Source organism: Pavona decussata, unplaced genomic scaffold (assembly GCF_977016875.1).
Source record: "Pavona decussata unplaced genomic scaffold, jaPavDecu1.1 SCAFFOLD_76, whole genome shotgun sequence".
Taxonomy (NCBI): domain Eukaryota; kingdom Metazoa; phylum Cnidaria; class Anthozoa; order Scleractinia; family Agariciidae; genus Pavona; species Pavona decussata.
The window spans coordinates 342,380-368,736 of record NW_028145494.1 but is presented as its reverse complement, the minus strand read 5'-3'; the positions used below and the strand labels follow the sequence as shown (position 1 = coordinate 368,736).

At 40.2% G+C, this 26,357-nt stretch overlaps 1 protein-coding gene and 1 non-coding gene across 2 annotated transcripts in view; one reads left to right on the top strand and one right to left on the bottom strand.

Moving 5' to 3' along the window:
- The window catches only part of LOC146476459 (neurofibromin-like), a 71,284-nt gene that overhangs the window by 43,071 nt on the left and 1,856 nt on the right, over positions 1-26,357 (top strand). The window contains exons 36-74 of the mRNA XM_085114333.1: positions 549-718; positions 1,365-1,457; positions 1,848-1,890; positions 2,401-2,482; positions 2,994-3,070; positions 4,319-4,416; positions 5,374-5,523; positions 6,140-6,238; positions 7,130-7,232; positions 7,892-7,947; positions 8,142-8,265; positions 9,338-9,475; positions 10,099-10,209; positions 10,308-10,355; positions 10,953-11,054; positions 11,924-12,061; positions 12,894-12,959; positions 13,449-13,566; positions 13,753-13,838; positions 14,793-14,890; positions 15,246-15,336; positions 15,468-15,557; positions 16,113-16,232; positions 16,759-16,876; positions 17,413-17,553; positions 18,017-18,085; positions 18,785-18,927; positions 19,474-19,535; positions 20,328-20,442; positions 21,130-21,210; positions 21,649-21,699; positions 21,784-21,873; positions 22,408-22,540; positions 22,808-22,895; positions 22,978-23,024; positions 23,979-24,271; positions 24,687-24,787; positions 25,635-25,780; positions 26,193-26,233. Coding sequence (XP_084970459.1) covers positions 549-718; positions 1,365-1,457; positions 1,848-1,890; positions 2,401-2,482; positions 2,994-3,070; positions 4,319-4,416; positions 5,374-5,523; positions 6,140-6,238; positions 7,130-7,232; positions 7,892-7,947; positions 8,142-8,265; positions 9,338-9,475; positions 10,099-10,209; positions 10,308-10,355; positions 10,953-11,054; positions 11,924-12,061; positions 12,894-12,959; positions 13,449-13,566; positions 13,753-13,838; positions 14,793-14,890; positions 15,246-15,336; positions 15,468-15,557; positions 16,113-16,232; positions 16,759-16,876; positions 17,413-17,553; positions 18,017-18,085; positions 18,785-18,927; positions 19,474-19,535; positions 20,328-20,442; positions 21,130-21,210; positions 21,649-21,699; positions 21,784-21,873; positions 22,408-22,540; positions 22,808-22,895; positions 22,978-23,024; positions 23,979-24,271; positions 24,687-24,787; positions 25,635-25,780; positions 26,193-26,233 — 4,020 coding nt within the window. The remainder of the gene's footprint in view (positions 1-548; positions 719-1,364; positions 1,458-1,847; positions 1,891-2,400; positions 2,483-2,993; positions 3,071-4,318; positions 4,417-5,373; positions 5,524-6,139; positions 6,239-7,129; positions 7,233-7,891; positions 7,948-8,141; positions 8,266-9,337; positions 9,476-10,098; positions 10,210-10,307; positions 10,356-10,952; positions 11,055-11,923; positions 12,062-12,893; positions 12,960-13,448; positions 13,567-13,752; positions 13,839-14,792; positions 14,891-15,245; positions 15,337-15,467; positions 15,558-16,112; positions 16,233-16,758; positions 16,877-17,412; positions 17,554-18,016; positions 18,086-18,784; positions 18,928-19,473; positions 19,536-20,327; positions 20,443-21,129; positions 21,211-21,648; positions 21,700-21,783; positions 21,874-22,407; positions 22,541-22,807; positions 22,896-22,977; positions 23,025-23,978; positions 24,272-24,686; positions 24,788-25,634; positions 25,781-26,192; positions 26,234-26,357) is intronic.
- Positions 19,663-19,744, bottom strand: Trnal-uag (transfer RNA leucine (anticodon UAG)). The gene has a single exon. It is a non-coding gene; the product is annotated as a tRNA-Leu (tRNA).

Here is a 26,357-nt window from a genome sequence, read left to right as displayed (position 1 = left end):
TGGACATGAAAGTGTTTGTCTGTGGACAGACACCATCGACTCAAAGTGTCCATCCAGCGAAAATGCCACATGGATAGTTGTCGTCCACAAAAACTTCCCATTTATTTTTCCACTTCATTAACAAACAGGTTGCTTTGTATTTTTATTCTGCACATTGTTCATTGTTCTTTTTCATTTCAACCTTTTGCTCTATTGGCCGAATTAGTGAACTGTAAATTTGAAATGTCAGTGTCACTGACATTATGCAGAAAAAATTCAGTAGTGAACGATAAAAACAGTAGAGCATTTCTCTCTCAAGACTATTGGTCTCACAGTTGCCCCTTGGTAATTTGATGTTCTTAAGACTAGCATACAAGCTAATATTTTAAAGAACAAATTTAAGGTGTAGCATCTATGAGCCAGTAGTTCCTCGATAGAGACACTATTGTTTAATAGGGACATATGATTCTTTACTAACAAGAATTCAACCTTGAACCATTTTATACTCTAGGAGGTAAATTGTTCATGCAGAGAGAAGAGTTTACATTTTTAAATCATTGCTCTATCAGGTGTACAGTGCAGAGGGGATGCAGACACTTTTCAGGGGAAACAGCTTGGCAAGTAAAACCATGACGTACTGCTTCAAGGCATTTGGTGGAAATTACTTGAACACTCTGTTAGGACCACTGATAACTCCAATGTATAAAGAGCTGATCTCTTTTGAGGTGGATCCTACAAGGTTAGATTGCAAAATCAATCAATGAATCAATCAATCAATCAATCAATCAATCAATCAATCAATCAATCAATCAATCAACTTTGTTTAGCGAGGGTGACACTTACAGTCTGTTGTGACTGACAAACCTGTGGCCCTTATGTTCCGGATCGAATTGGAATTTGGAAATGTTGGTTGTTGAGGAGAGGGGAAAATTGGAGTACCCGGAGAAAAACGTCTCGGAGAAAGGACGAGAACCAACAGCAAACTCAGCTCGCATATTTTGTCGAGTCCGGGAATCAAACCCGGGTCACATTGGTGGGAGGCGAGTGCTGTCATCACTGTATGAATGTTTTAGGTATGGGAGGCGCAAGGGAACGCACATAATTATAACCCACGGACGTTATTACAACGCACGTAAAATCAATCCAACTAGTTAAATTTTTTACAGTGGACAACTAGGGATAGCTAGTTAAGCGTTTGGCCTGTTTCCAGGTAGCTTTATAACCGTGCAAAGATATGGTTTTGGGACACTGGAATTTGTTTACATGGCTAGCGATTATTTAAATCTTGGTCACTGGTTTGCCAAATATATTCCCTATTTCTCAGGCTGTTACTTGATGAAGAAAATTGCCCAAGGTGTTTGTTATTAATCTTTACAATCCAACAGGCTTGAAAAAGGTCAAAGTGTTGAGGAGAACCGGAACAACCTGATCAAAGCAGCACAGAAATTCCTCAATGAGATTGTTATTTCTGCTGACAGGTACTTTGTGGTGAATTATGTTACAATGTTCTGTTTCTTTTTGGACATATCGCCAAATGAAAGATAATCTGTTGTCCTCAGGAAAACGACTTTGCCTTTTGCGAGGTTGCCAGTTTTTTTTCCTGTTTTCCACTTGTGCATAGTAGTTCCACAAGATTGCAAGACGGGTCTAGTATTAAAAAAATCGTTTTATCACATAACCTTCAACACAAATGGCATCTGTTCAGGAAGTTGTTGAATACAAGGAAAATATTGTTCTTTTTATCCAGTGAATGGAATGTTGCTATGATTAAGTTCTTTTGTAGTTGTGGTGTCCGTGTACTTAACAATCCCTTCAATACTGTTTATATATTTCACGTGCACTATTCACACTAAATTTCAATTTTTCAGCTTTCCAATTCAGCTTCGTAGTCTCTGCAATTGTTTGAGGGAGGTAAGACATAGAGAAATGCGAATCATTTCTTGAAACATTTTTTTTATCATACTTTCCCATAGTTTTATTGCTTAGCATACACTTGTAGTGTAACAGATTCTCTCTGAGCTTTGGTAATAGTAGTCTGTTTGGTCCTAAATCATCCAAGACTATCAATACTTTCAATACTTTTACTATCACTACTTATCCTGGCCATTTGTAGCCAGACTCTGATTGTAATGTGTCTTTTAGTTATTTAAAGTAAGTTTACTAAAAACAGTTGATATTCTCTTAGCTCCTTTAAGGATGGTGCTCTTTGTTTAATAGCTTTTAATACATGATTGACACCCAGTTTATGCCAAACTTCATTAAGGAACTGTCTGTCACTATAATATGGCAGAAGCAAGTTGTCCTTTTGCGTGCTAGCATTAATCAAATGATGCAATTTTCGTGGGAAGTTGAAACAAATAAATGTCTCGTGATCTCTGCCCAGACCTGCTACTTACTAAAGATTATTTTACAATGTTTAAGGTTGTTCACCAGAGATTTCCAAAGCACAGCTTGGAAGCAGTTGGCAGTGCTTTCTTTCTAAGATTCATCAATCCAGCCATAAGTAAGTCCATAGTTAATATAAGTCCGATAAAAGACTTTTGTATGTTTAATTCTCAGAAGTTAAAAGAAGCGTCTACTCTTACAACCAATTGGCGTTGAATTGTTGGAATCAAAAAGTGAAGAAACCATTTTAATGTTCTAAAATTGTATTTTATTGTCACTAATTTCGCTTTTAAATTTCTGTGCGCCGCCATTTTAGATTCCATGACGTCATATGGTGACACAATTATTGTACACAAAACTTCTGCTTCCATCTTATGACATCATAAAATCCAAAATGGCGACACGCGGGAAACTTAACTTGAAAATGAGCGACAATCATATGTAAGACTAACATGATATCGCCACTTTTTAATGAAACTAAGCTTTGAAATTTAGGCGCTTTATCCAATTGTTCTAAAAGGTTGACTCACTTCTAAATAGTGCGATTTCGTTCTTTGAATGATGGGAGACTGACAGTGTCTCACAGCTCAATGTCATTAAGCTAATATTGCCTACATATTTTCTCTTAGCATCACCACATGCTACTGGAATTATTGACCAGATTCCTTCAGAAGAGCTCAGAAGAGGGCTTATGCTACTTTCCAAGGTAACATTTTATTAATTAAAGGATAATGATAATGACAGTGGTAGCGGTAGTGGTGCTGATAGTGATGATTATGATCTTTATGCAGACGGCCTAAGTCGGCCGCAGTGGTTTTCAGAATAGTTCTGTAAAAAATGAGGAAGGTAACAAAGGAAATAAGAAGTGGAGAAAAATAAAAGTCACACTTATAAGGTTAAAACTTCAGAATGAAAACGTTACCTACGATCACGTGGGATGATTGTTTTGAGGTGCTGTAATGGACACTCCAAGTACAGTTTGAAATTCGCACTTTAATACTTTAACGCGATTCACTAGAACAAATGTAACGAAAGAAAAATACAGAATTAATAAACGCGAACAGAAAAAGTGAACGTACAACAATCGAACAAGAAATCAAACCAAAAATTCACAAGCGAAAATATAACTACTTACAAGATCTGTACGGCAACTCTGGATAAACAACTGCTTACAAACTTTTATACTAATTTGAAACGAAAAGAATAGGTCTAATGAAGTTACGAACTAAACAATAAACGATTAGGTAACGCGACGCGGAGGAACTAACTTGCAAGAAAAATGCGCATATATAAACTAAATTCCAAAAAGCTAAACTAAAACGCGATGGCAAATATTTGCATTGATTACACAACAATAAGAAAAAACAAAAATTTAAACTCTCGTGGCTACAGGTGCTTTACAAGAGGAGGGCGTTAGGCGTCCTACGCGTCCTTAGGAATTCGATTCTAGTCTGGCGTGCAATCGTAGTTGGCCCTTATTTCAATTTGATTTAAACGCCGCTATCCATCTCACTGTAGTTAATGCGTTCGACGAAGAAAGAATGTATTCCCAATTATGTTTGGAGTTGAGATTGTATGGGACAATGAATGGATCTTGGGACGCGTATCTGGCATCCCTGCAAAATGACATCATCACCAACTTGGCAAGGAGGGATAGCATGGGATTGAGATCATCGAACGCACTGCCGTTCTACTGGTTAGAATTCAACCTTGGCGAACTTATTCGTAACGGAGAAGTTGTCATGATGTCTCGTTGCGCTAACAGTTGTACGAAGATACATGTTATACAGTTTTTGTCTAATGGTCTTTTTAATCGTAGTCCCTTCGTAGAAATTAAGATTTGAATCAAACTCAGCGTCTCTCCAAATGCAAAACATTTGACCTGATGCCAGCTGCTTTGTCGTGCATCTTCTGCAATAGGGGACACATCTCACTATCTTAGTATTTTTTTCAGATCCTCCAGAACCTGGCCAACCATGTTTTGTTTACCAAAGAAAAACACATGGAACCATTCAATGGTTTTCTCCAAGCCAACTTCGAAAAGGCGAGAAAGTAAGAGAAACCTGAAACCATCGATATTACTGACTCAATAACGGCCAGTGATCATGTCTTGATCATGTACGGTTAACGTGAATGTTGGTAACTCTAAGTAAATATTAAAAGTGACACGTATAAAGCCTTATGCCTCTCCTGGCGCGGAGAGAAATGATGATGATGATGATGACGATGATGATGATGACGATGATAATGATGATGATACTTCTATAAAATGGGGTTAAAAAGTCCTGAAGGCTACCCATTAACAAATGTCAAGTTGCATAACTAAGCTGTTTAAGCTGAGCTCTCTGATTGAGTGCACAAAATTCAAAATTGCTCCAATTTAGTCTTAGGGTTAGCACCATAGCTAAGTACTACTTGAAAACGTTATCCGCTCATTGAACAACTGGTGCTTGGTCTGGAGCTTTCTCTTCAATGCTCACACTTTAATCCACAGACTCAAAAGATGGGGTTTTTTAACGAAACCCGCCTAAGTATTTTTTACCTGGTACGAGTATAGCTTCATCTTAGTATCTGTATTGGACAATTCACAATGAAACTTGTACCGCAACTATTGAGTTTTGAACATTTTATGGCGTCATTTTATGGTCTATAAGAGTACAGACCATAGAAAACTGCCGTCGATTTGATTTTTGCAATAACAGGGAAAAGGTACGAGCGGAATTGGCTATTTTTATCGTTGAGAAAGCGTGCGCTTTACATCTGACGTCATTTTTATTGTCTGCACTCTTATAGACAATAGCTACGAGCCAATCAGCGCGCGGGAATTTTGACAGTTATTGTGAAATTAATAATTGTTCATTCTTAGCATGCACATATCGAGTTATGGATACACGCGGGAAGTTTGGAGAGCACAAGAGAGGCGTAAGAGTTGCTCGAGACGTAGCCTTGCGTATGTTGAGAAATGTACCATGATGACCGCGTGCTATGTTATAATTTATTATGTTGCAGTTTTTTCAGTACCATCTCATCCAAGTGTCCTTCAAAGAGAGATGAAGACAGTACTAGCTATTCCTACATCAGTGACAGCAGTGTGTTGAGTCTCCATAAACTCTTATGGGATCACCAGGAAAAAATTGGTACTTACCTGGCTACAAAGAGGTAGGGAATAGAAAGTAATAAATACCTCTTACTAACCAAGTTCGAGGTTCGTACTGTAAGTTACGGATCCTCGTTTTTTCCCGTTGATTTATGGCCCAACTGCGCGGGCCATAAATCAAGGGGAAAAAACGAGGATCCGTAACTTACCGTACGGTCCAAGAAAACGAGGTTAGTAAGATATTTATTATATCTCTGAGATTAATCGGGCGTGCGGGAAAGGAACAACTTTCAAATTTAGTGGGCCGTACAGTGAAATGCGGCCCGCAAAATTGACGAATCACACCGCGTGTACTAACTGAAAGATATAATAGAACAGATAAGAAGAGATTTGTGTGATAACGAGTGGCTTCACCCAAAATAGACCTGCGCACGATGAAGTCTTGGTGGGCGAATTTGCATGTGGTGCGAACTGACATTCGTTCATTTGTATAATAGTTTGAAAAGATTTCTTGTATCTTGAATTACTGCCATAAGCCCAGTCACATATTTTGAAGCTGTCACCTTTTTTCTTTTCCCCTCTCCCCTGTAATGTTGATATTCAGTAAGCCGCAGTGAAACAAAAGCTGTGAACGCAAGCAAGGCATGTTTGAACTTTTTGTCTTTTTTTTCCTTTCAGTGAATTTAAGACGTTTGGTAGAAGACCATTTGAGAAAATGTCTACGCTTCTTGCTCATCTTGGACCCCCTGATCAACAGAAAAACCACTTTTCTCATGCGTAGGTGTAATCCTCCTTTAATTTCCGGCTTAATTTTCGTAAGAACTCTTGGATGAGCGCAACTTGTTACACTGCAACTGTTGTAAAGTCGAAATATAACATTCGGCATTCTGCAGGATGGTATTTTCCGGTTTATAAACTTGTTCTTAACCCTTTATAGCATGTTTTCGCAAAGTGTACAGCTACTACAATATGTAATGACCTGTGTACACAAGGTCAGGGGTACGACTTATGGCATTCAATGTAAAAAAAATTCTTAAGCTGAATATAGTTTAATTAAATTGATTTTCAATTGAGTGTAAAGACAATTTGCGTTTGCTGTGGTTTGTGTTTTAACCACGTTCTGTAATTGGTTAAGAAAACTCTCACCACTTTCATCAAACATTTAGGGGAGAAACCTTTGTCTATCGCCAATTGTGTCTTTCTTGCATATATTTTCTCGCACTTGGCGCCTCTTACATGCAGTAACGTTCTGATTGACCCATTTTGTTAGGGTGCGTTCGATTGATCCTATTCTGGAATAGGAATACATTCAACGATGACAAGAAATCCCTTATAAGAGTTTTTTGGAGTTACTAGAGTACAGAATCTATCTTAAATTATCATCTGTCAGGGAAAGTTTGCAGAAATATCTTCCCAAATTTACTTAAAAAGAGAAATCTAACGGCCATTCCGCTTATTCTTATTCCGGAATAAGGTCAATCGAACGCAACCTTAGACTGTTTGCATCTGTTGTGCTTGGCCAGAGTGATTAATTTGGCACAGGCAATTAAAAGCCACTTTAATCTCAATTAAGTAAACCAGAAACTGTATTGGGCTTAAGGAGTACAATCAATAGTCATTTAAATTCGTTTTCCACAGTGGAAGTTATAACGTTTGTTTGATGTTTAGACGGTGGCAAGACGGAGCACGATTTGAGGAGTTTATGGCGCGGCATGCTGAGGAGAGCCGGGACGAAATGCAGGCCATCAAAACTTTGAATGTCTTCTATCAGGTGGGTGTAACCCGTAAGAGATTTCCACGGTATTCATTTAATTCTTTTTATTACATTTCCACTTGGGAAAGGGAAAGTACTTTTTCGGGGCGACCTTCACCGTTTACAACGTCTTACTTTACTGGGCGAGAGGACAAAAGAACGCACAACAAAACAATGCGCCTATACAGAAAATACAATGGAGCTGCAGGTTATCAGAGTCCAGTAAAAATAGAGCTTGGAAAAGGTACAGGACTGCTAACTTTTTCATGATTTTTATTTCAAACTTCAGAAATCAAGTTGGATTTTACCAGTTCTTGGTGTGACTGTGGTGTTAGAGCGGTTTCCAATTAAGTGTCGTAAAACCAAAACCAAAGTAATTACTCTGGCCAATCGCAACAGATGTAAACAACACAACGAGCCAATCAGAATTCGAAGCAAATACATGTAACTGGCGCCAAGCGTGGGAAAACGCGATTGGTTTTGGTTTGGATTCCCATTGGTTGAGAAAGTGGCGTGAGTTTTGTTAACCAATCACAGAACGTAGTAATACAAAACCAAACCAATCGACACTCAATTGAAAACCGCTCTATATGGGATAAATATCTATGTAAGAAATCCAGTTTAACGAAAGAGTTTTTAGCTCGTTGAGTCATTATTTTTATTATCTTTTTTTCAAGGGTGGAAAGTCCAAAGCAGGAAATCCTGTGTTTTACTACATCGCCAGACGCTTCAGGTACTGTTATATACACTTCACTGTCCGAATGTCTTATTTCCTTTATTAATATCCCTCAGGATTACCATATTTTTATAGCTTAATAAGCTGATTGGTTGATATTGTCGCATCACGGTAAACTACAAGTAAACAAAACTGACATTCCATAACGCGAGAAAATACATTTGTTTATTTGACTTTTTCTATTCTTGCAGGGGTGACCAACCAAACGACGAACTTCTCATTTACCACTCCCTACTGACAATAGAGAGCTGCATCGAAACGCCATGGGAATTGGTTGTCGATTTTACTCACACCACGCTGGAGAACAGGTTTAGTGTAAGTAAATATTGATCGCATCTTCGTCCCTGTTCCAAGCGTTTTTCTCCGGGTTCTCCGGTTTTCCTCCCTTCACAAAATCCAACACTTCCAATCTCCAATTCGACCTGTAACGCACGGACACCTTTGAATCGAGCTCCTAGAGCTCATTAGTACTCCGTGGCTAAACAAATTACGTGCACGGGAGTTTACTTTTATGTTTTGTTTTATGCCCCTTAAATTCAAACTAGTTTGAATTCAGAGGGACTAAAATTTGGTCCCTACGGCTTCACAATAGGTAGTTCGTACGATGGGACGGGAACTATTCCCAGGCAAATTGCCCCTTGATGTGTGCCGACTTTAAGCCTCAGGCCGACATGTGCGGCCTTTTTATAAGGGACACAAGTTTTAATCATTGTGGTCTAAAATTCTAAGTAGGATGTTTTCCTACTTTGGTTAAGTTGTGTATAGACTTATTGTCATTTTGGTTTGCAAAAAGGGGAAATTCCCAGTAGCGAAGAGCATCTGTTTTCTTCTCACAATAATTTCACTGCTTAATCAAATACACAGGTCACGGGGATAAAGGAAAATATCACCGAAGATGAAATGTCGTGATGTTTACACAAATTCTCCCAATAGAACCATAAGAAACAAGTAGAGAACAGTTAGGAGATTATGCGTGTTGATATTGGAGCTTAAATGTTTTTATTGTATTGTGGTATTGTGTGGACTTCCAGCTCTAGGCTACATATCTTAGCTCCCTCCTCCCCCATCCCCCACCCTCCCTTGTGGTTCTGCCATGTAGCATGAGTGGACACCATGTTCTCTTTATTTGTCCCTCTTTCAGGGGGCCCCGGGGGGGGGGGGTGGGGAATAATTCATAGCCAGTAAATTTCATGCATGAAGTCTGTTGTACGATCAAATAAAATTGTGTATATGTAGCTGACTTTTCTGACCGATGTACGAGCCATTACAAGTTGACTAGTTGACCTAAGTACTGACAACAAAATTAAGCTGTATTAATGAAGCGATTTCTTACCATCTCATTGGTGTTGCTGTTGTCCCTCAAAGTCATGTTAATATTTTGTTACAGCCAAACACGGTCCATAAGCTCTTAACAGTCGCACCTGACGATGCTGTGAAGAATCTAACGGCGGTCTACTTGTACAACTGCAGCAGCTCCTTAAGACAGTATGCGAAGTACAACGAGCGACATTTGGCCCCTCTAAAGGTAGCTCGACAAACTTTATTCTGTCTGCGGACAGAAGAAAGAGAGTAGCAGAGAAGGCAGCGTGAGGTAGTTAGTTATAGTGTTGTTGGAATTTAGAGAACGAAGTAGATTATGCACTGTACTCAGGGAGGTTCTCTTTCATTAGTAAGAATGAAGAATGCAAAGCGCGCTCGAGTTTGAAGCCTCCCATGCAGTCGTTTTTAGGAGACTTGTATTACCTCCTTCCCACAAACGACTGCGTGGGAGGATATCGTGTTTGGGGATTAGAAGAACTGGCCTACGTTTTCTTTTATAAATGGTTTTAGGTTTCCTCACGGAAAACGACCCTTACTGATAAAATTGGCTTAGTTTTCCGAACAATTCATGTTCACTGAACTAGAAAGCAATATTGCTGTGGTGATATTATGAATTTTTTTTCAGAGTACGCTTGCGTCATCGACTTTCTACGACTGAACAACGTCTTAACTTCTATTTCACACCCACAGGAATGCCCTTTAAGGGCAAAACTTCTTTTTTAATCAGTTCCGATTAACTGCTTAAAATGAAACAACAGAGACCAAAACTAAAGTATGACTTACATCTGTATAACGTAGCAAGCTGTTTTGTTTTTTTCCGTTACACAGGGCCGTTCAGTGGTGCGTGTTTGCGAGTCATTGAGTAAGTTGCATGAATACATCAGCCCTGGTGAACTCAAGTTACCAAGTTCTACTTTGTCCCTCGAGGAAGACTTGACGGTAAACATTATGTGAATATTGTCATTCCTCAGTCACTTGTTGAGTTCTGAAATACGCCCGTCGTTAAATTTGACACCGTTTTTTTTTTCTTACAACAGGTTTTTCCAGCTTTTAGGGTGTCAACGAAAAGTAGTGTTCTTGTCAAGGTAGGCAACCGTATTTTCTAACTTTTGCCGATCTTAGATTGCTGTAGACTTACCCATGTACTTTGAATCGCTCACTTTACAAAAACAAAACAGAGCGGAAAACCCGCATTTTTTTATTCCCTTTTTTCAAGCCATTATCGTAGAATTTTGATTCCTCCTCAAAATCTCACGCCCTGATCAAGTATTCAGCTTATGAGTTAAAAGGAAATGATCACCAAAGACAAAAGGTCTGGATGACTTAACAAATTCTCCTAACTAGTTCCATAAGAAGAATAAAGTGAACAGTGAGGAGATTATGTATGTTGATATTGGGGCGTAAAGTGTTAAAATCGCTAATCCTCTAACAGTCCATCGGTTCATATTTGGAAGCTCTTATCGGAAGGATGTTTTCGTTTTACATTTTGGGGTGGGAGGGGAGGGTGGCGACGTTGGTGGGTTTATGTATGGAAGTGCCAATATTTCCAATTTTAAGGAAGGATGTTTCTTTTATTATTTTAATTTTCTGGAACTTTGTTTGGAGGGGACGGGAAATAGAGATTATATTCTTAGTTTTAGGAGGCTTCAATGCAAATTTTGACTGTTCTTGTTTGTCGGTAGGTTGGTCCCACGTCAGTTCAAATCACAACTCCAGAGAGGCATAGAGTGTTGGGATATTCCAGTATCCTGAATGATGTGTACTATGCTTCAGAAGTCAAAGGGGTATGTTCAATTTAGGTTATAGTACTTAAGGCTCTGGTCAAATGTCCAACTTCACATGAGACGAACTAAAGTTAGCGAATTAAGTTTGTGATAAGGTCAACGTTTGACTCAGTTGAGTTCGTCCGACACAATTTGAATCGACCAACGTGTGAGGATCGACTGTGGGACAAACGTCGATCTTTTCATGAATCGAATTTAATGAATAAATTAAAAAATTGTACGATAATGTGTATTGCGACGTTTGACCCAACGGTCGAGCTTTACCCATTGTGGGTCGACCTAAATGACCGACGTGGTCATCATGAACGACACAGAATGTCGCTGGCGGAGCGGATGAACTTTTTTCGCTCAGTCTGTCGGAAAAATACGAGGGCAACTGACTACGTAAGGAGGCGAAAACTAACACGAAGAAACCAAAATATTTTCAAAAAAGCCCGTGGACGTATACACCAGGCACAGATCGCGTAAAGAAAGGGAGAGTGAGTCGCGATATGGGAACGGTTGGCATCGGTGGCCGTGGTGTTCATTCCAGGGAGCGGGTAATTTATTATCGCTACACTAGTTGGAGAGATCCTTAGGGGTAGCAACCCATTTGCACCGACTTTGATTTTTATACTATTGAAGTATCTGAATAGTAGAATACGGCCTTCGGCCGGCCTCTATAACCTCTCTATGTCAGGCAACCTTAGACAACTTGACAAAATTCTTACACTATCCTCTGTAATGCGTATATCTGGTTTCGTCTCTTTTCTCTCCGTCCGGTGTTAAATAGGTTTTACAGCATAAGTATTGCTAAGGAAGGGAGAGCCAGCTTACTTTGCTAGCTTACGGCGTCTATGTGTAATTTTTTTTTTTCGTTTTTCTTTCAGGCCACAATGGAGGATGAGAACCTTTGTCTCCTAAAACTTGTAAATGTTGGTCCAGGGATACTTTTGACGAGCAATGAAAGCGAACAGATCGTACAAGCCGTTACACATGTGAAGACAAGATGGCAGCTCTCACAGCCTGTACGTGTTTTTTTTTCCCTTTTACTTAAACCCTCGCTAAACGTTCAGCCTTCTTAGGGTTGACTGAAGAGTTCCGAAGATTACCGAAGCTCATACGGCTTCGCAATGTTAACCAAACGTTGCCTGAAAACTTCGAAGGAACCAAATGTTAAGCCATTTTAGCAAAATTACTCAAGGACGGTGCCTACTTTTGTTACTGCGCATACATTCTGCGCATCTCAAGATACTCGGGTTTCCTATGGGTGGTGCCTACTAATACAGGGATATTTTTGCACGGTTTAAAACTATGCGAAGAAAGCAGAATTTAGCAACTGCTCTTGGTATCCAAAAAGAAAATGAGGGGCAACCATGCATTTTTTCTGAGATAATAAAGCTTCAATTTGAAAAAAAAAACGCCATACATTGCTTTGCATTTTACTGTTTTTTAGAATAATTGTTGCTAAATTATCTCAAAAAATGCGTGGTTACTCCCAATGTTCTTTTTGGATTTCAATAGCCCTTACCAAGATCTGCTTTTCCCGCATAGTCATAAACCACGCAAAAATACTTCCTTATTAGTACGCACCGTGCTTATCTGAGTCATTTTATTCCAAACTGTCCCCAAAGAACAATAATCACCCGTGGCAATAGTCAATGTCACAGGTACAATCGTAAACTGAGATCTGAGTTCTCCCAGCAGGAGTCGAACCTATGACCTTCCGTCTACTAGTACGGATGCTCTACCACTGAGCTGTGGGCGATTCATGGGAGCCAGGCCATTATCTTGTTGCCGCTCATAAGCTACTACTTTCCCGTGCACTACAAACGTTTTCTTTTGTTGCTTTTCTTGCAGGATTCGTCTACAGCTGGAAGTAAAAAGATTAAGCCCAAAGACGTACCTGGAACTTTACTCAACATGGTAAAAAAAACTGATTCAGTTGATATAGCAAGAGGCGTTTTGAAAGAGATTTCAACGAAGTACTCAGAAAGTTTATGATTGCTAGGGGCAAGAAATCACGACTCCTTCGTGATGCATCGGTGGTTTAAGTTTGGTCTGCAAAACGGTTTTTTTTTGTCTATTTTGTCAACTCTAAGGAAAAACAAAAAGACTAGTGTCTATTACTTTTCAACACTGTTTTACAAAGGTCTTCATTTTGGAGAACATTTCGAAAGCGCGAAATCTTCTAGCTCTTTAGATCCAGAAACATGGCCGTAACGAAGAAAACATGTAACTTATGTTGAATTGTGATCGAGGTAGTTTGTTGTCCAAACAAACAAGGCGTGAACACTCGCAAGTATGTCAAAAATTCTGGCGTGGTAAATAAGACCCTTTGGGGTAAATCTCCGTGGTTGAAAGAACCTGTTTTGTCTCTCGGAGATGTACGATTGCTTATTGTTTTCCTTGTAGGCTTTGCTGAACCTTGGCACTTCGGACCCCAGTCTTCGACTAGCGGCCTACAATCTGCTGTGTTCAGTGACCAAGTCGTTTAACCTGAAGATTGAGGAAAGGCTGTTGGAAGGAACAGGTCAGCTCATCATGCTTAAACGAGCTTGTAATGAACCATTTTGAAAACATTTTGAAACGGAAGATTCCATCATCATATTTTGAGAATTTTTCATTATCTGTGCAAACAACCCACATCATTTAAATCTGTGAGTAATGCTTGTATTATTGTCGTCTAAAGTTCATGCTATGGCATTTTTTTCTTCAGGGCTGTGCATCCCAGCAAACAACACGCTGTTTATTGTTGGAATCAGTGAAAAACTCGCAGCAAGAGAACCGCAGCTTACTCTTGAGGTTAGGGAGAGAAAAATTCAAGATCTTTTGTTAGTCATAGAATAATAAAGATGATGATGATCACGCTTATAAGAGGTCTAAACGGAGTATTTGAGTGTGGCGTGAAACTTGGTAGGGTTTTCACGTCGTCAAGTGTCTAATCGGTTGAGCTGAGATTTGCGAGCCGGCCAGCTAAGTAAGCAGTGAGAGGAATACGGTATAGGTACGTCGTGTTTGGCTCGCTTTCTTCGCGCCAGTTTTTACGTTCGTAAATAGCAGCTTGGCCGCGATTAGACTTGCGCGGAAACCTTACTAAGTTAGACTACTCGCAAGTTGTTTGAGACTCCACTTAGTGTCAAAAGGGAGGTTACTTTTAGGGGATTGATCAGGAGATTTTTTTTATGAAAACTCCATTGACGCCAACTTCACATTGTCATAAAAAGCGTACTTGAAATATTTTTAAACTTTCCGATAAGCTGTTGTAATAACTACCATACCTGCCATAGAGTTCGAATAGAGTGGTTTTCAGTTCAGTGTCGTAAAGTAAAATCGAAAGTGATTACTCTGGCCAACAGCTGGCCAATCACAACAGGCGTAAACAATGCAATAAGCCAATCAGAATTCGAGGCAAATACATGTAACCAGTGACGATTAGTCTTAGTTTGGCTTCTCATTGGTTAAGGAAATGGCGAGATCCGTGACTATGCCAACCAGTCACAGAGTGCAGTAACGCAAGGCCAAAGCAAACGCGAAATTACCTTCGAGACTCAATCGAAAACTGCTATATCAGTGGATGATTCATACGACGTCATAGAAAAACAAGAAGGATTAACTAATCGATAATAAGATGGTACATTCAGCTCAGTTTTACTTTTATCGTCATTTTGTTTTTGATGAAAGCTTTTTCTATTTGGTTGTCTTCCTTGGATATGGCTGATTTCCTTGGTTTTTTATTTTTTTATTTTTTTATTTCAGTTCCTGGAAGAGTGCATCGCAGGATTTGTGAAGTCAGATTATGAACTGAAGCATTTGTGTTTGGAGTACATGGCTCCCTGGCTACCAAACCTTGCAAGGTTGGTTATAGGCACAATGATGAACTTTTTTTATGAACTGCTTATATCACACATAATATTCTTGGTCAATTTTGTGTCTCATGATTTTGATATTCTGCTTTTCAAGTAGATTCGTTGTTCTTACATACCCTATGTCCACACGAAACTCTGATACCATAAAGCATTTATCTGAGACTCTCCGAGTTAATACAAGTAGCCTTGGAGCTTTTCTTTGTCGATCATATGTTTCTGCATTTCCAAGATTATCTCAAATGCTTGATTTACAAGAACAAGGAATATTTTTGTGGTTTGATCTGTGAAAGATGGACTAATGTGGTGGTCAACAGCACTTTTCAAATGATCAATTGGTTTTCAGGTTCTGTAGGTACCCTGCCGATGATCCGCAGAAGGTGAAAATGACTCGCATTCTAGAAGAACTGATCAATCTGACTGTAAAAGAGAAAGGGGTAAGTCCTGAGTTTGAGCGATCACACTTCAAATTTTTACTTCAATGTGCCCGTTTTAATAGAACGTGTCCGCAAGTTGTTCCCATCATGCATGATACTTTCTAACCTACGAAGTTGTTATTTTGTCGCAGGCCATGTATCCTTCAGTTCAAGCCACTATCTGGGGAAATGTGGGAAAAGTCACCGAGTTATTAGACACAGTTCTCGACTGCTTCATCAAGGTATTATCAAGTTCCATGTATGTTTCACATAGACCTTTGTTTCATCTCGTCATGCAGTCTCTCTCCTCTCCCAACGGACGTTTTTGTTGCTTGTAATTCTTGCTAATGTTTTTTTGGTGTGGCAATGCTGAAGACGCGCATCCCTACTCTTGTTTTGTTGGTATGGTGTGAATTTAGGTGTGTGAAAAATTAGCTGTGTATCATTTCATGGTTCGTAGAAGCTGCATATAGACTCATCGCCTGATATTCCGTTAAACCCACTGTTCCTTCCTCGAGGGCATGCTGTTAATTATTCCAATCCTTGACGGTGGTTTAGAAAACATTGCATCTCCTTAAATTCTTAGGGGTAACCATGCCCTCATATCCAGGTATATGTTTACACAGGTTACTGGCCCCACTCTACGTACTTATAAGGACTTGGTAGCATAAACCAACTAGGGGTATCTCCCCCACCCTTCCTAAATCTCCTTAGGGGAATCGCACTCCATCAGAGGTCACCGTCAAATTTTTTTTCTGTTGGTTTGTTTCCATGTGTAAGCTAAGCTCTCTTTTCAGGCCAGTGCCACGGGAGGTTTGGGTTCTGTAAAGGCAGAAGTAATGGCTGACACGGCTGTTGCTTTGGCGTCCGCAAACGTACAGGTTGTCTCACGGAAGGTCATCGGAAGATTAGATTCGGTAAGACGTGGAAATTAGTTACTTTTGCTCTCTTTTCCAAAACATAGGACGCAATTGGCCATTTTCGAGTTGCTTTGAACCTCATTATGAAATCGAGGCTGAGCGCAAAACTTTTCATATGAAAATTAGGTTTGTTTGCATATGGATAAAAACTGATTTTATAATAAAAACTAAGCACATAGCCTCGCTTTCAAAATTAGGTTCAAAGCATCTCGGAAATGGCCTATTGCTAGTATGAAATAAACAGCTCTTTTGAAATAAACAAGACACTGGCTATGCTTCGATAAGGGTTGGTCAAAAACTGTTAATCACAACTGGAAAATCCAAATTTCTATTTTGTTCATTAATTTTGTGAAAGAAATTTTAGAAGACTTTCTAGTTTCCATAAATCTATGATGACAGACTGGTCATTAAAAACTGTACACGTTTTCTCAATGGAACCAAGAATGCGTAGTGACCATGCCATACTCCTGTTTGTGCCCTTAATTTCACTACCTTCGCTTCATTTGTCTTTTTTCTCTTCCAGCTCATCAGTAAAACCTTCATTTCTCCAACTGTTCGTTTGGAACAGCACCTCATGTGGGACGACATTGCCATCCTCACAAGATATCTTCTTATGCTTTCCTTTAATGACTGCCTTGATGGTAAGATATTACAGTAGAATATCCATAATAGAATACCTACTATGTGGCGAATGCACTCAGCTGTAACATTAGCGTGATTTAGAATCACATTTACGGCAAACGGCGAAATAACCACATGACCATGTCTATCATTCATTTGCCGCTTGCTGTTTTCAGTTTCTCAGTAAAATTGAGTAATGATCACCATATAGTTCCTATAAAGGCTATGCAATTACTATTCTCGCTGGGGGCCGCAACGCACAAACGCCCCCTATTCCTATGAGACCTGTGTATTCAAATTCCCGCGCATCTGTGGATCCTCAGGGGAACCGGTTGTGCATAATATTTACAAGTTTAGAATAGATAGACCTGTTTTATCCTGTTTATTCCTGTCTTCGTTAAAATGGACACAAGATATGAGGTTGTCACCCCACCCTCCTGCCCGCAGGGATGGCTCACTTTTGTGCCTGAGCTCTCGCTCCTTTCCGCCTCCGGGGGCGTTTGGGAGTGGGGGCTCCCGGTGAAAATTTATAACTAATGAGAATGCTTTGTTTCAGTTGCTAGCCACATTCCGTACTTGTTTCATCTCGTCTCCCTTCTGGTGTCAACTGGTCCGCCCACTATCCGTGCCTCTATACATGGGCTGGTAATCAACATCATCCAGTCACTGTGCACCTGTTCTTGCATAAAGTTTAGTGGTGAGAGTTTGATCCATTACGTTAGAATAACGCTCTGACCAATTGACAACCCCGGAGGGTTTGTTCAGTCATCGAAAATTGGTTCATCTTCAGGCTTTTCGTGAAGTTACTGAAGATGGATTGGCACACAAACTTCTCACAGAGTGTTGCCCCTAAGAAAATAAAACAAGCTACCAATAATGGAATTCGGACTTTTGCAAATGTCAAGTGTCGGAGAATGTCCGAAATCTTGCAGTTAACTTTGATTATAGGTTCTCTCATTAGAAGCGTTTGTCTAAAACAAATAAGCAAAAAAAAAAGTACGTTTTCTGCCTCAATCTCACCAAAAAAACTAAGGGGGTCGTAGAAACGTAACGCCAGCTGGAACAACAAACTAAACCCGACTTACATTATGTGCGCTGTGCCAGAGGCTCATGTGTAAATTGCATTTAGTGTATTTACTACTCAACCCTCTATCCCTCAGATGAAACCCACAGACTGCTTCGTTTGCGACTCGCAGAACTCTCGTCACCCAAGTTTTATCTTCTCTTTGGTAAGTAAGAAAAGGCTACGGATCCAACTGTTTTCTGTTCTTGTATGTATGATGCGGGGCTTAAGATACCAGAATATTTTGCAATAGCAGCTCTTTATTATATACAATGAGCGGATACACCCGAGGTGTGTTACCTTCTTTTTGGATCTTTTACCTCCCTAACGTGAAAACTTGACCGTCATCCTACGATCATATGGTTTAATCCTGGTCATGTGAAGTGTAAACGCCCTTTTAAAGGAAGTAACATTTTTGCGGAAACATGTATCTCCGTTTCCGAGACATGTTTTGCTACTGAGAAACAAAAGTATTTCGGATTCTTTTGAAAAATATTTTATTTCCGCAATACGAATTTTTTCCTTGGTTTTGGAGGTCGTCATTGTTGGCAAATTTCACAGAAAGAATAACCTTCCTGGTCAAGTGTTGGTCCATTTGGGATTTCGTCCCCCTTCCTTTTCTTATAAAAGTACTGGCGAGAAGTTATTAAAATATCAAGAAAATTCACCTTGGATGATCATATCCTTTATTCTCATGACGTCAAGGGTTGAATAAGCATTGATATGACAAGGAGAAATTTGATGCTGATCATTGTTAGGGCTTAAGGGGTTAAGGCATTGTTCACAATTAAAAAGAAGACAACAATTCCTACGAGTTTCTGCCTTATCCTCTTGAACCTTTCAACTGTGGCCATTTATTTTGAAGGCATATCTAAGGTGAAGACCCCGGCTGTTAAAGCTTTCAAAGCAACCTACCAAGGCAGGTACACACTGAGGGACTGTGATGGAGACGCAATGAGCATGACTGCAATGGAGACAGTCACTGACCTACTGTTGGAGATAATGGAGGTAGGTACAGTCCTCACTCCTTTCGCCATTTTACTTTCACCGTTTGTGCCCAAGTTTGTGCGCCCCACCATACAAACGTCTGTTACATTTTGCGACTTTGCAGAGCTGTATCTTCGCTCGCTTCTAACATACCACTTTCAAACTTGGCAAGTTTACTTATTTTAAGGCGTTCTTTCCAGCGGTGTCGATGTAATGTCGCCAGCTGGTCCTTGTCAAAAATTTAAAAACCGTGGAAGGGTCTGTTGTTTCACTGTTTAAATACAAGCCTCTGAGCAGTACTTTCCTGTGGTGCTGTTTATTATACTACACAAGGTAGTTGTAGCATTTGAGTCTGTGGATGAAATCGTAAAGTGTGGCCATTCAAATGAAAGCTACTGAGCAGTACTTTCCTAAGGTAGTTTAAACTTTTGAGTCTGTGGCTAAAATCCTAAAGTCTGACCATTCCAATTAAAGCTATTGAGGTGATGACTTACACCGAGGTAGTTATCTTTTTAAGAAGTAGAATCTTGCAAGTATTCTTTCAAATTTATTTTTCCTTTAATGCAGAGCTGCATGACTGATTTGCCAGAGTGCACATGGCTCAAGAAATGGACAGAGCTAGCGTCAAAGTAAGTACGAGTCATTTATTTTTTTACATACAATTCAGCTTGAAATTGCTGACCCGTAAATAATAGAAAAGGGCAATCGTGAAAATTGAAAACAGTTAATCCAACTCGTCAAAACAAAAAAAATGTTTGGCAGCGGTGGGATTCGAACCCGCGCCATTGAAATGACTGGTGCCTAAAACCAGCGCCTTAGACCACTCGGCCACGCTACCTCTTCTGTTTTTCGGCGTTTGTGCTATTGGGTGTTGCTAGCATACATTCCTTTTTCCGAGTATGCCTGTTCACTTACTGAATAATACACCATTCTAATTTTGTTTAGTTTGGTTTTGTATTATGTATTGTTAAGATCTATAATTAATTCAATAATCGCGTGAATTGTGCTGTCAGTAATAAAAACAATCATATCGTTTAGAAACAAAAACAAAACCAATAGGCCATTTCCGAGTTGCTGTGAACCTCACTATGAAAACGAGGCTAAGTGCGAAACTTTTCATATGAAAATTAATTTTGTTTGCATATGAATGACAACTAATTGTCATAACAAAAACTTTGTACTTAGCCTCGCTTTCATAATGACTCGGAAATGGTCTATTTCAACTTGGTGTACATTATGTACGTTTTCCCGGCAAGCGTTGTACCGCTCGCGTCACGCTATTTTTGCGTTATCTTCCGATCCTCTGTTAAAGTTGAACCACTTTCATTTGAAAACGGCTACAGTTTTTGTTCCTTGGTTTTTTTTCTTACTTTATTTAGCCATGGAAACCTTCTATTCTATTCTTTTCTCTTCCTCCGTAGGTTCGCTTTTGACTTCAATCCGGCCCTTCAGCCTCGTTCCATTGTAGTTCTTGGTTGCATTTGCAAAGAAGCATATGATAGACTTATACAGAAAGTCTTGCAAGTACTGATAATGGTGAGGGTTTGCTTTTCCATAGTAAAAGCGTAGTGCAAACTGTCCGGGCAGCACACTCCTTTCAACCTTTTTTCGGGCAGTTTTTCTTTACGATACATTTTTTTTTTACACCTCATGAATCGTTGGAATGAAAAGAGCCACAACGAGTGTCATAATTCGTTCGACCACTCCCCCCCCCCCCTTTCCCCTGTGCTATGTTGGATAACACAAGGAATGCGACATCTTTTGCAGCGCGTTTAGGTTCTAAACAGTATTGAATGGTGGGAAAGGGATGGAGACGCGTTCAAAGCGAAAGTGTAAGGACATATTGTCACTGGTTGCAGCTTTCGTTTGCATAAAGCGATTGACGTTTGCAATGATTGTCAATCATCTCTGTTGATCCGTTAAGCTTCTTGATCAACACCATGATCTAGCATGCGCGGCAGGTGCTAGAAAGGGGAAGGGAGCTCTGGGATCTGACATCCGCGAAGCGGGTGGAACGTGGGAGAAGCACACACTTCGCGCGCACGAATAACAACCAAACCCACGTACCTATACCTACCTGTACAGGCGATCGATTAGTTGGCAGCTTACGTGCAGAAGTCTGAGACCTTTTCACGCAGATTAATTAGTAGATGTCAAACTATAACTGTTTGTTAAGGACGTTTGCATTGATTGTATTGAAATACCAATGGTTTCTCTCTGCAGGCCTTGAATTCTTACAATGATCTTGTGTTGATGGAAGCTGCTTTCCTGTGCCTCTCAAGACTTCAGGTTATTCTCAACAAGGTGAGAATAAGTGCCATCGAAAATTTCTCTTTGATAAAATGTTTGCAAAATCTTCTGGTAGCCTTGGATGACTGATTGATTGACTAACCGACTGACTGACTGACTGACCGACCGACCGACCGACCGACCTATTGACTGATTAATTACGAAAAAATGACTAACAGACCAGCTGACTGACTGATTAATTAAAAAAAAATTATTAACTGAATGACTGATTGACCGGCCGGTTGGCTGACTGACTGTCTGACTGACTGGCTGAAAAATGACTAACTGACTGACTGACTGGTTGGCTTGCTGGCTGACTGTCTGGCTGACTGATTAATCACGAGAAATGACTGACTGGTTGTTACAGAATACCTATTGGGCTCTCTGACATACCAACTTACTGAGTCATTCTAAAACATGTCTTAATCACATTTCACCGTTTACTTTTTTTAGGATTCAAAGTTTCATAAAGCTTTTTTCTGGATTGCCATCGCTATGCTTCAGGTAAATTGAAAACAAAATTGAAACTGTTTGGGTGAATGTTGTTCATAATGTGTTCTGAGTGCATGTCATGTCGTTATTTCTTAGTTGTCAGAGGTTTCGCTGTATCCTTGTGGCCTGGCGCTTCTGGAACAGACCCTCATAACACTCGAAACACATGGTGCATTTGAATCACAGGTAGGAGGGTTTTGTTGAATTTTACAGAAAAAAGCGTTTACAACAACTTTTGTTCCGTTCGAAATGTTTTAATGTGCCGTAAATTCCGAAGGGCCGAGCTTATATTCATTAAAAGCACTTTTTAGTTTGGGTGGGTGGAGGGGGGCAGGAGGGGTTGGGTAGGAACTCTAGGAGGCTTGTTTTGGGGGGAAACTTATGGAAGAAATTTTGCACTTCAAAACGCGTTGGGTTGTACAATAATAAAAACAAATAGGAACACTCTAAGGTAACAGCATAAAACAACTCAAAACTGCTTACCCTCACAGTCCATGGACTCATTATCATGTATGTAACATGTATGTGACCCTTTAATTCTGTTATAGCTAACTGCAATGTGGTTAATAAACAGTCTTATTGTATTTTATGTTTGTGCCCGAGATTTGAGTGTCCCGTGAACCCTCCCCTGTCAAACTGCTGACTAACATTGGCCAGCTTCTGGCTTGCCCTACTTTACATTCAGCCCTTTTTTAAAATATTTATATTCTTGTTTTCCAGCCAGTGGACAAAGTACTGCTGGCGGTACGCAAAGAACCACTCCTAGAGTTTCACTGTAAACAAATGGATCATTTCGTCGGACTTCACTTCTCCAACAATTTCCACTTTGCACTCATGGTGCACCTTGTAAAAGGTAAGCTGTTTTTTTATTTCGTCATTAATTTGGTAAATCTTATAATTGTGGTTGAACAACGCGTGCTCGTGAAATAATTGTTAAATGTACCATGGCCGCTAATCCAATCAGATCCCTGGAATTGCATTACACAATGATCCAGATATATTATATTATTAGCTCTATAGCTCTAGATCAACCGGAACATTCTGTCCGATGGTAGCCATTGTAGAGAGGTTCCACTGTATTTGTTAAATTTCATTCACCTTCATTTAAATGTCTTTCCAGGTGTGTATCATTCCCAGGCCACCTCGTCCGCACGAGCTATTCGTATCCTGAACTTGATGTATAACATCACAAGCAAACGTAAAACCAGGTAACTATGGTAACTTTAAACCACATGAGACAAGTCAGTTGAATACAAATATCTCACATGCGTGTCATAACTTCTTTTGCAGCCGTGGCTCCTTTGTGGTCAACAAAGAAAATCTTGCATATTTGGCTGGTAAGTTCAACGACAAACTTTTCCTGTCCCTCTGCTTGAAAAGTTGCTAGTAAGTAAAGTAGTACTTCTGCATTGGCGTGTTGTTACCTTAGACAACTTCACATCGTGTCTTTCTGCCGGCGGGAAATTATTGGGGGTACTAAACCCTGTGATGGACTAGCATTCAATTCAGAGAGTAGTAGTAATATTAACTCCCATTTGCTTCATGCTACAGGAACTCTGTCAAGCTCTTGCTTGTATGGGTCACCTAGACGTTAGACTGCGAGCAGGCGCCCGCGCTACTCGCGGCTTCGCTGCTCGCCCCTCCGATATTGTGCTCGCTCAGTTTTTTGCGTTCTTCACCGTGGATTTTCGATCAAAAGAGAGACTGCTCGCGGTCAACCTAGAGCTGTGACTTATCCTTCCCTTTTACCTTATTCTAGAGGGTTTTTTTTCCTTTCCTCAAGAAACAACGCCATAGAGGAAACTAGGTTCGGATATCGTGACTTTCTCTTAAGTTTAGATGTATACAAAGTATTGGCCCCTTGAGCCTGTTGTTAAGGGACGATCCTCAGGTGAGAGTGCTATGGGTCCAAATCACGTTTCCCGGCCGGGAATGAAACGGCGATTCGAAGTAAATTCCAGCCGTATATTATTTTCACGTCATTTTTGCTGGGTGGCTTCGTAGCCACATTTCGCGACGAATTAAAACTAAATTCTGGCCTTAATAGAGTTCTCGTCTCGTAATAATAGTGGAAAATCACGACTCATGGCTACTTAGCCTGGGGCTAAACAAATGTCTTACCTCTCAGTTGAAAATCGTAATGAAACCCCTCCACTTACAACCAGCAATCTGGGCCCAGAAAATGCCGGATAACCCCCTCTCAGGTAGCATTTGACCAACCCTCCAACGTTTATATCGAGTGCTTGACGTACTAACCAGTACACCACGGCGTTTGTGATCCTTCATTGCAGCCTTAATACCAGTGTCAGAGGAAGTCCGATCCAATCTACGCCCTGGAGATCGAAAGGACCTGGACAGCCCCACCCTACCCTACCCGGGAAAACTTGAAAGCAGCTGCACCACTGGCAGTGTGACCTCGTTAGACTCCCAAGTCTCCATTGTCATTACTACTCCATCTTCACCTGGACTTGATGGTAATCCTAGCGACCAGGCCTTCATTTGGCCCACGGAGTGTCAGAACATGCTCTTGGACCCAGGGATTGTGAACGACACTCAGACCCAGGCTCTTTTATTGACCACGCTGGTAAGTTTGTTGTTCATTTGGTTACCGGGGACAAAAATTTGAAAAATTTGAAAAATGGCAATAAAATGTACGGAATATACATGCAGAGGTATTCCTCTTTTCTCAGCACCTGGCTTCATTTGAACTAGAACACAAAATAATAATTGAACTGACAAGTTTATCCATTTCTGTTGTTCTCTCTCCTATAGGCCTCAATTTCCAGCTGAATTTTTATGTTCTAATAGGGGCGTATTAAAATGAAAAGCTGAAAATCCCTTTGAAATTTTCTAATACTTTCAAGTGTTCACTCTACGCAGTGTCTCCCCCCCCCCCCCCCCCCCCCCCCTCCCGTCTGAGCTACATGAAAACATTATGTTCTGGCATTTGGACTGTTGATGTAGTGAACGTTCATAATGATCTATGTTTTTCTTCACAGGCAATTTTGCTCGAACACATCACGGGGGATGTTGAAACGCGGTATTTATACGAAGTCCTTGCTGAGGCAAGCTTGGTGTTCCCTGGAGTTTTCCCTGTAATGTAAGTTCGCTACTTTTCGTCGTTGTCTTCTTTTATTTTATTTTTTATATAATTGGATATATAATAAGTTAATAGGTCCCCGCTGTAAACTTTGATAATCCGTTTGTCTCGGATCTCGCCCATTCGTTGTGATTGGTCATTTAGACTACAATCTATAACCAAATGTGCAGACATCCTTTTTGGGGGAATAGCAAGTGCTTCTTTGCTGACAGTTTCGTTATCATCCCTTGAACTATACCACCTTTTACTCGTACGTCCGACCGTCCTTCCATCGTTCTTGCTCGTTCCAGTGATGTAGAAGCATGTTTACGGTTGTCCTTTTTTACGTATCACAAAAGTATTTCAATACCGACAAGTTTCTTTGCCTTTTTGTAGCTATACTTTCCAGGATACCCTGAGATCTTTCCATTGTGCTCTGTCGTTCAGGCACTGTTCCCACGTTTACGCATACTGTCCTTTTTTACATTTACCAATGTGTGCGTTACTGTTAAAGGGACTATTTCAGCTGAGGCACATGCGCAGTAGAGTCCGGTTGAGACTAATTTGCATGCAACTCGTCGCGGGATTTTTGCTTTCCGCCGTTGCAACAGCTTTCAAAAATATCACAACAAACAGCTTCTGCAAGTACTAAAGATCGTTTGTAAATAAAGAATTCAGCTAACTTTGCGAATATGAAGGCGATTCAAACAGGTGAAAACAGCTTCCTGAACTCTCCGACGGTATTTGAAAAAGTTGGGCCAACGATTTCAAAGTGTTTCTCACTAACGCGCGCATGCGCCTGGGGTGACAAGTCCCTTTAAGTATTCCAAGATAATTTCAGTAATAGCTGTCACTGCCTTCTCTTCAGCTATACTCTTTTGGATTCGGATCTTTCCATTGTGCTTGGCCATTCAGACGATGTAGCCACGCTGAAAGCGATTCAGACTATAGTACATTCCATGAGTGCAGTGAAACAAGCACAAGAACCGGCAATCAAATTCAGCTACCTCTCAAGTGAGTTAATGACCTGGATGAAAACGGTAATGAGCGGGCAATCAGGGAATGTCTGTTGTTTTTGCTACCACTCACGTTTTGCTGCGGTAATTATTGTGTTCTTTGGCAAGAGACCTTGCTGAGATCCTTAGGACGATATTTGTCCTTAAAGTTAATGTTGTTTTGGAATGGTGTCTCGACAACTTGCGTGAAATCCATCTTTGTATTCAAGCAAAGGTTGCTATCTGTTTTTTTCTTTTTTCCAATTGCTTACTTTTTTAAGTACGCAAATAATCATTGTGTGATGTTATTCGTGTTGCTGAAAATTGCCGTTGACTTACGAAGGTTACCGAAGACTTCTGAACATTTTCCGAAGTTTCCGAGTAAAAATAATTCGTATTTTGGTGATCATTGTTATTCCCCTGTCTTTCAGCGTTCGGGTTTTCCGGATTCAGCCAGTTCACAAAATTCAAGGTAAGGTTGTACGATTGAAAAGTAGTTATTGCAGAAAACCATGTTGCTTTAGAAACGCATTTTTTTGGACGTCTTTGTATCTGCTGTTAACCGTTTTATTGGTCAAAGCTCAAGTAATGTAAAA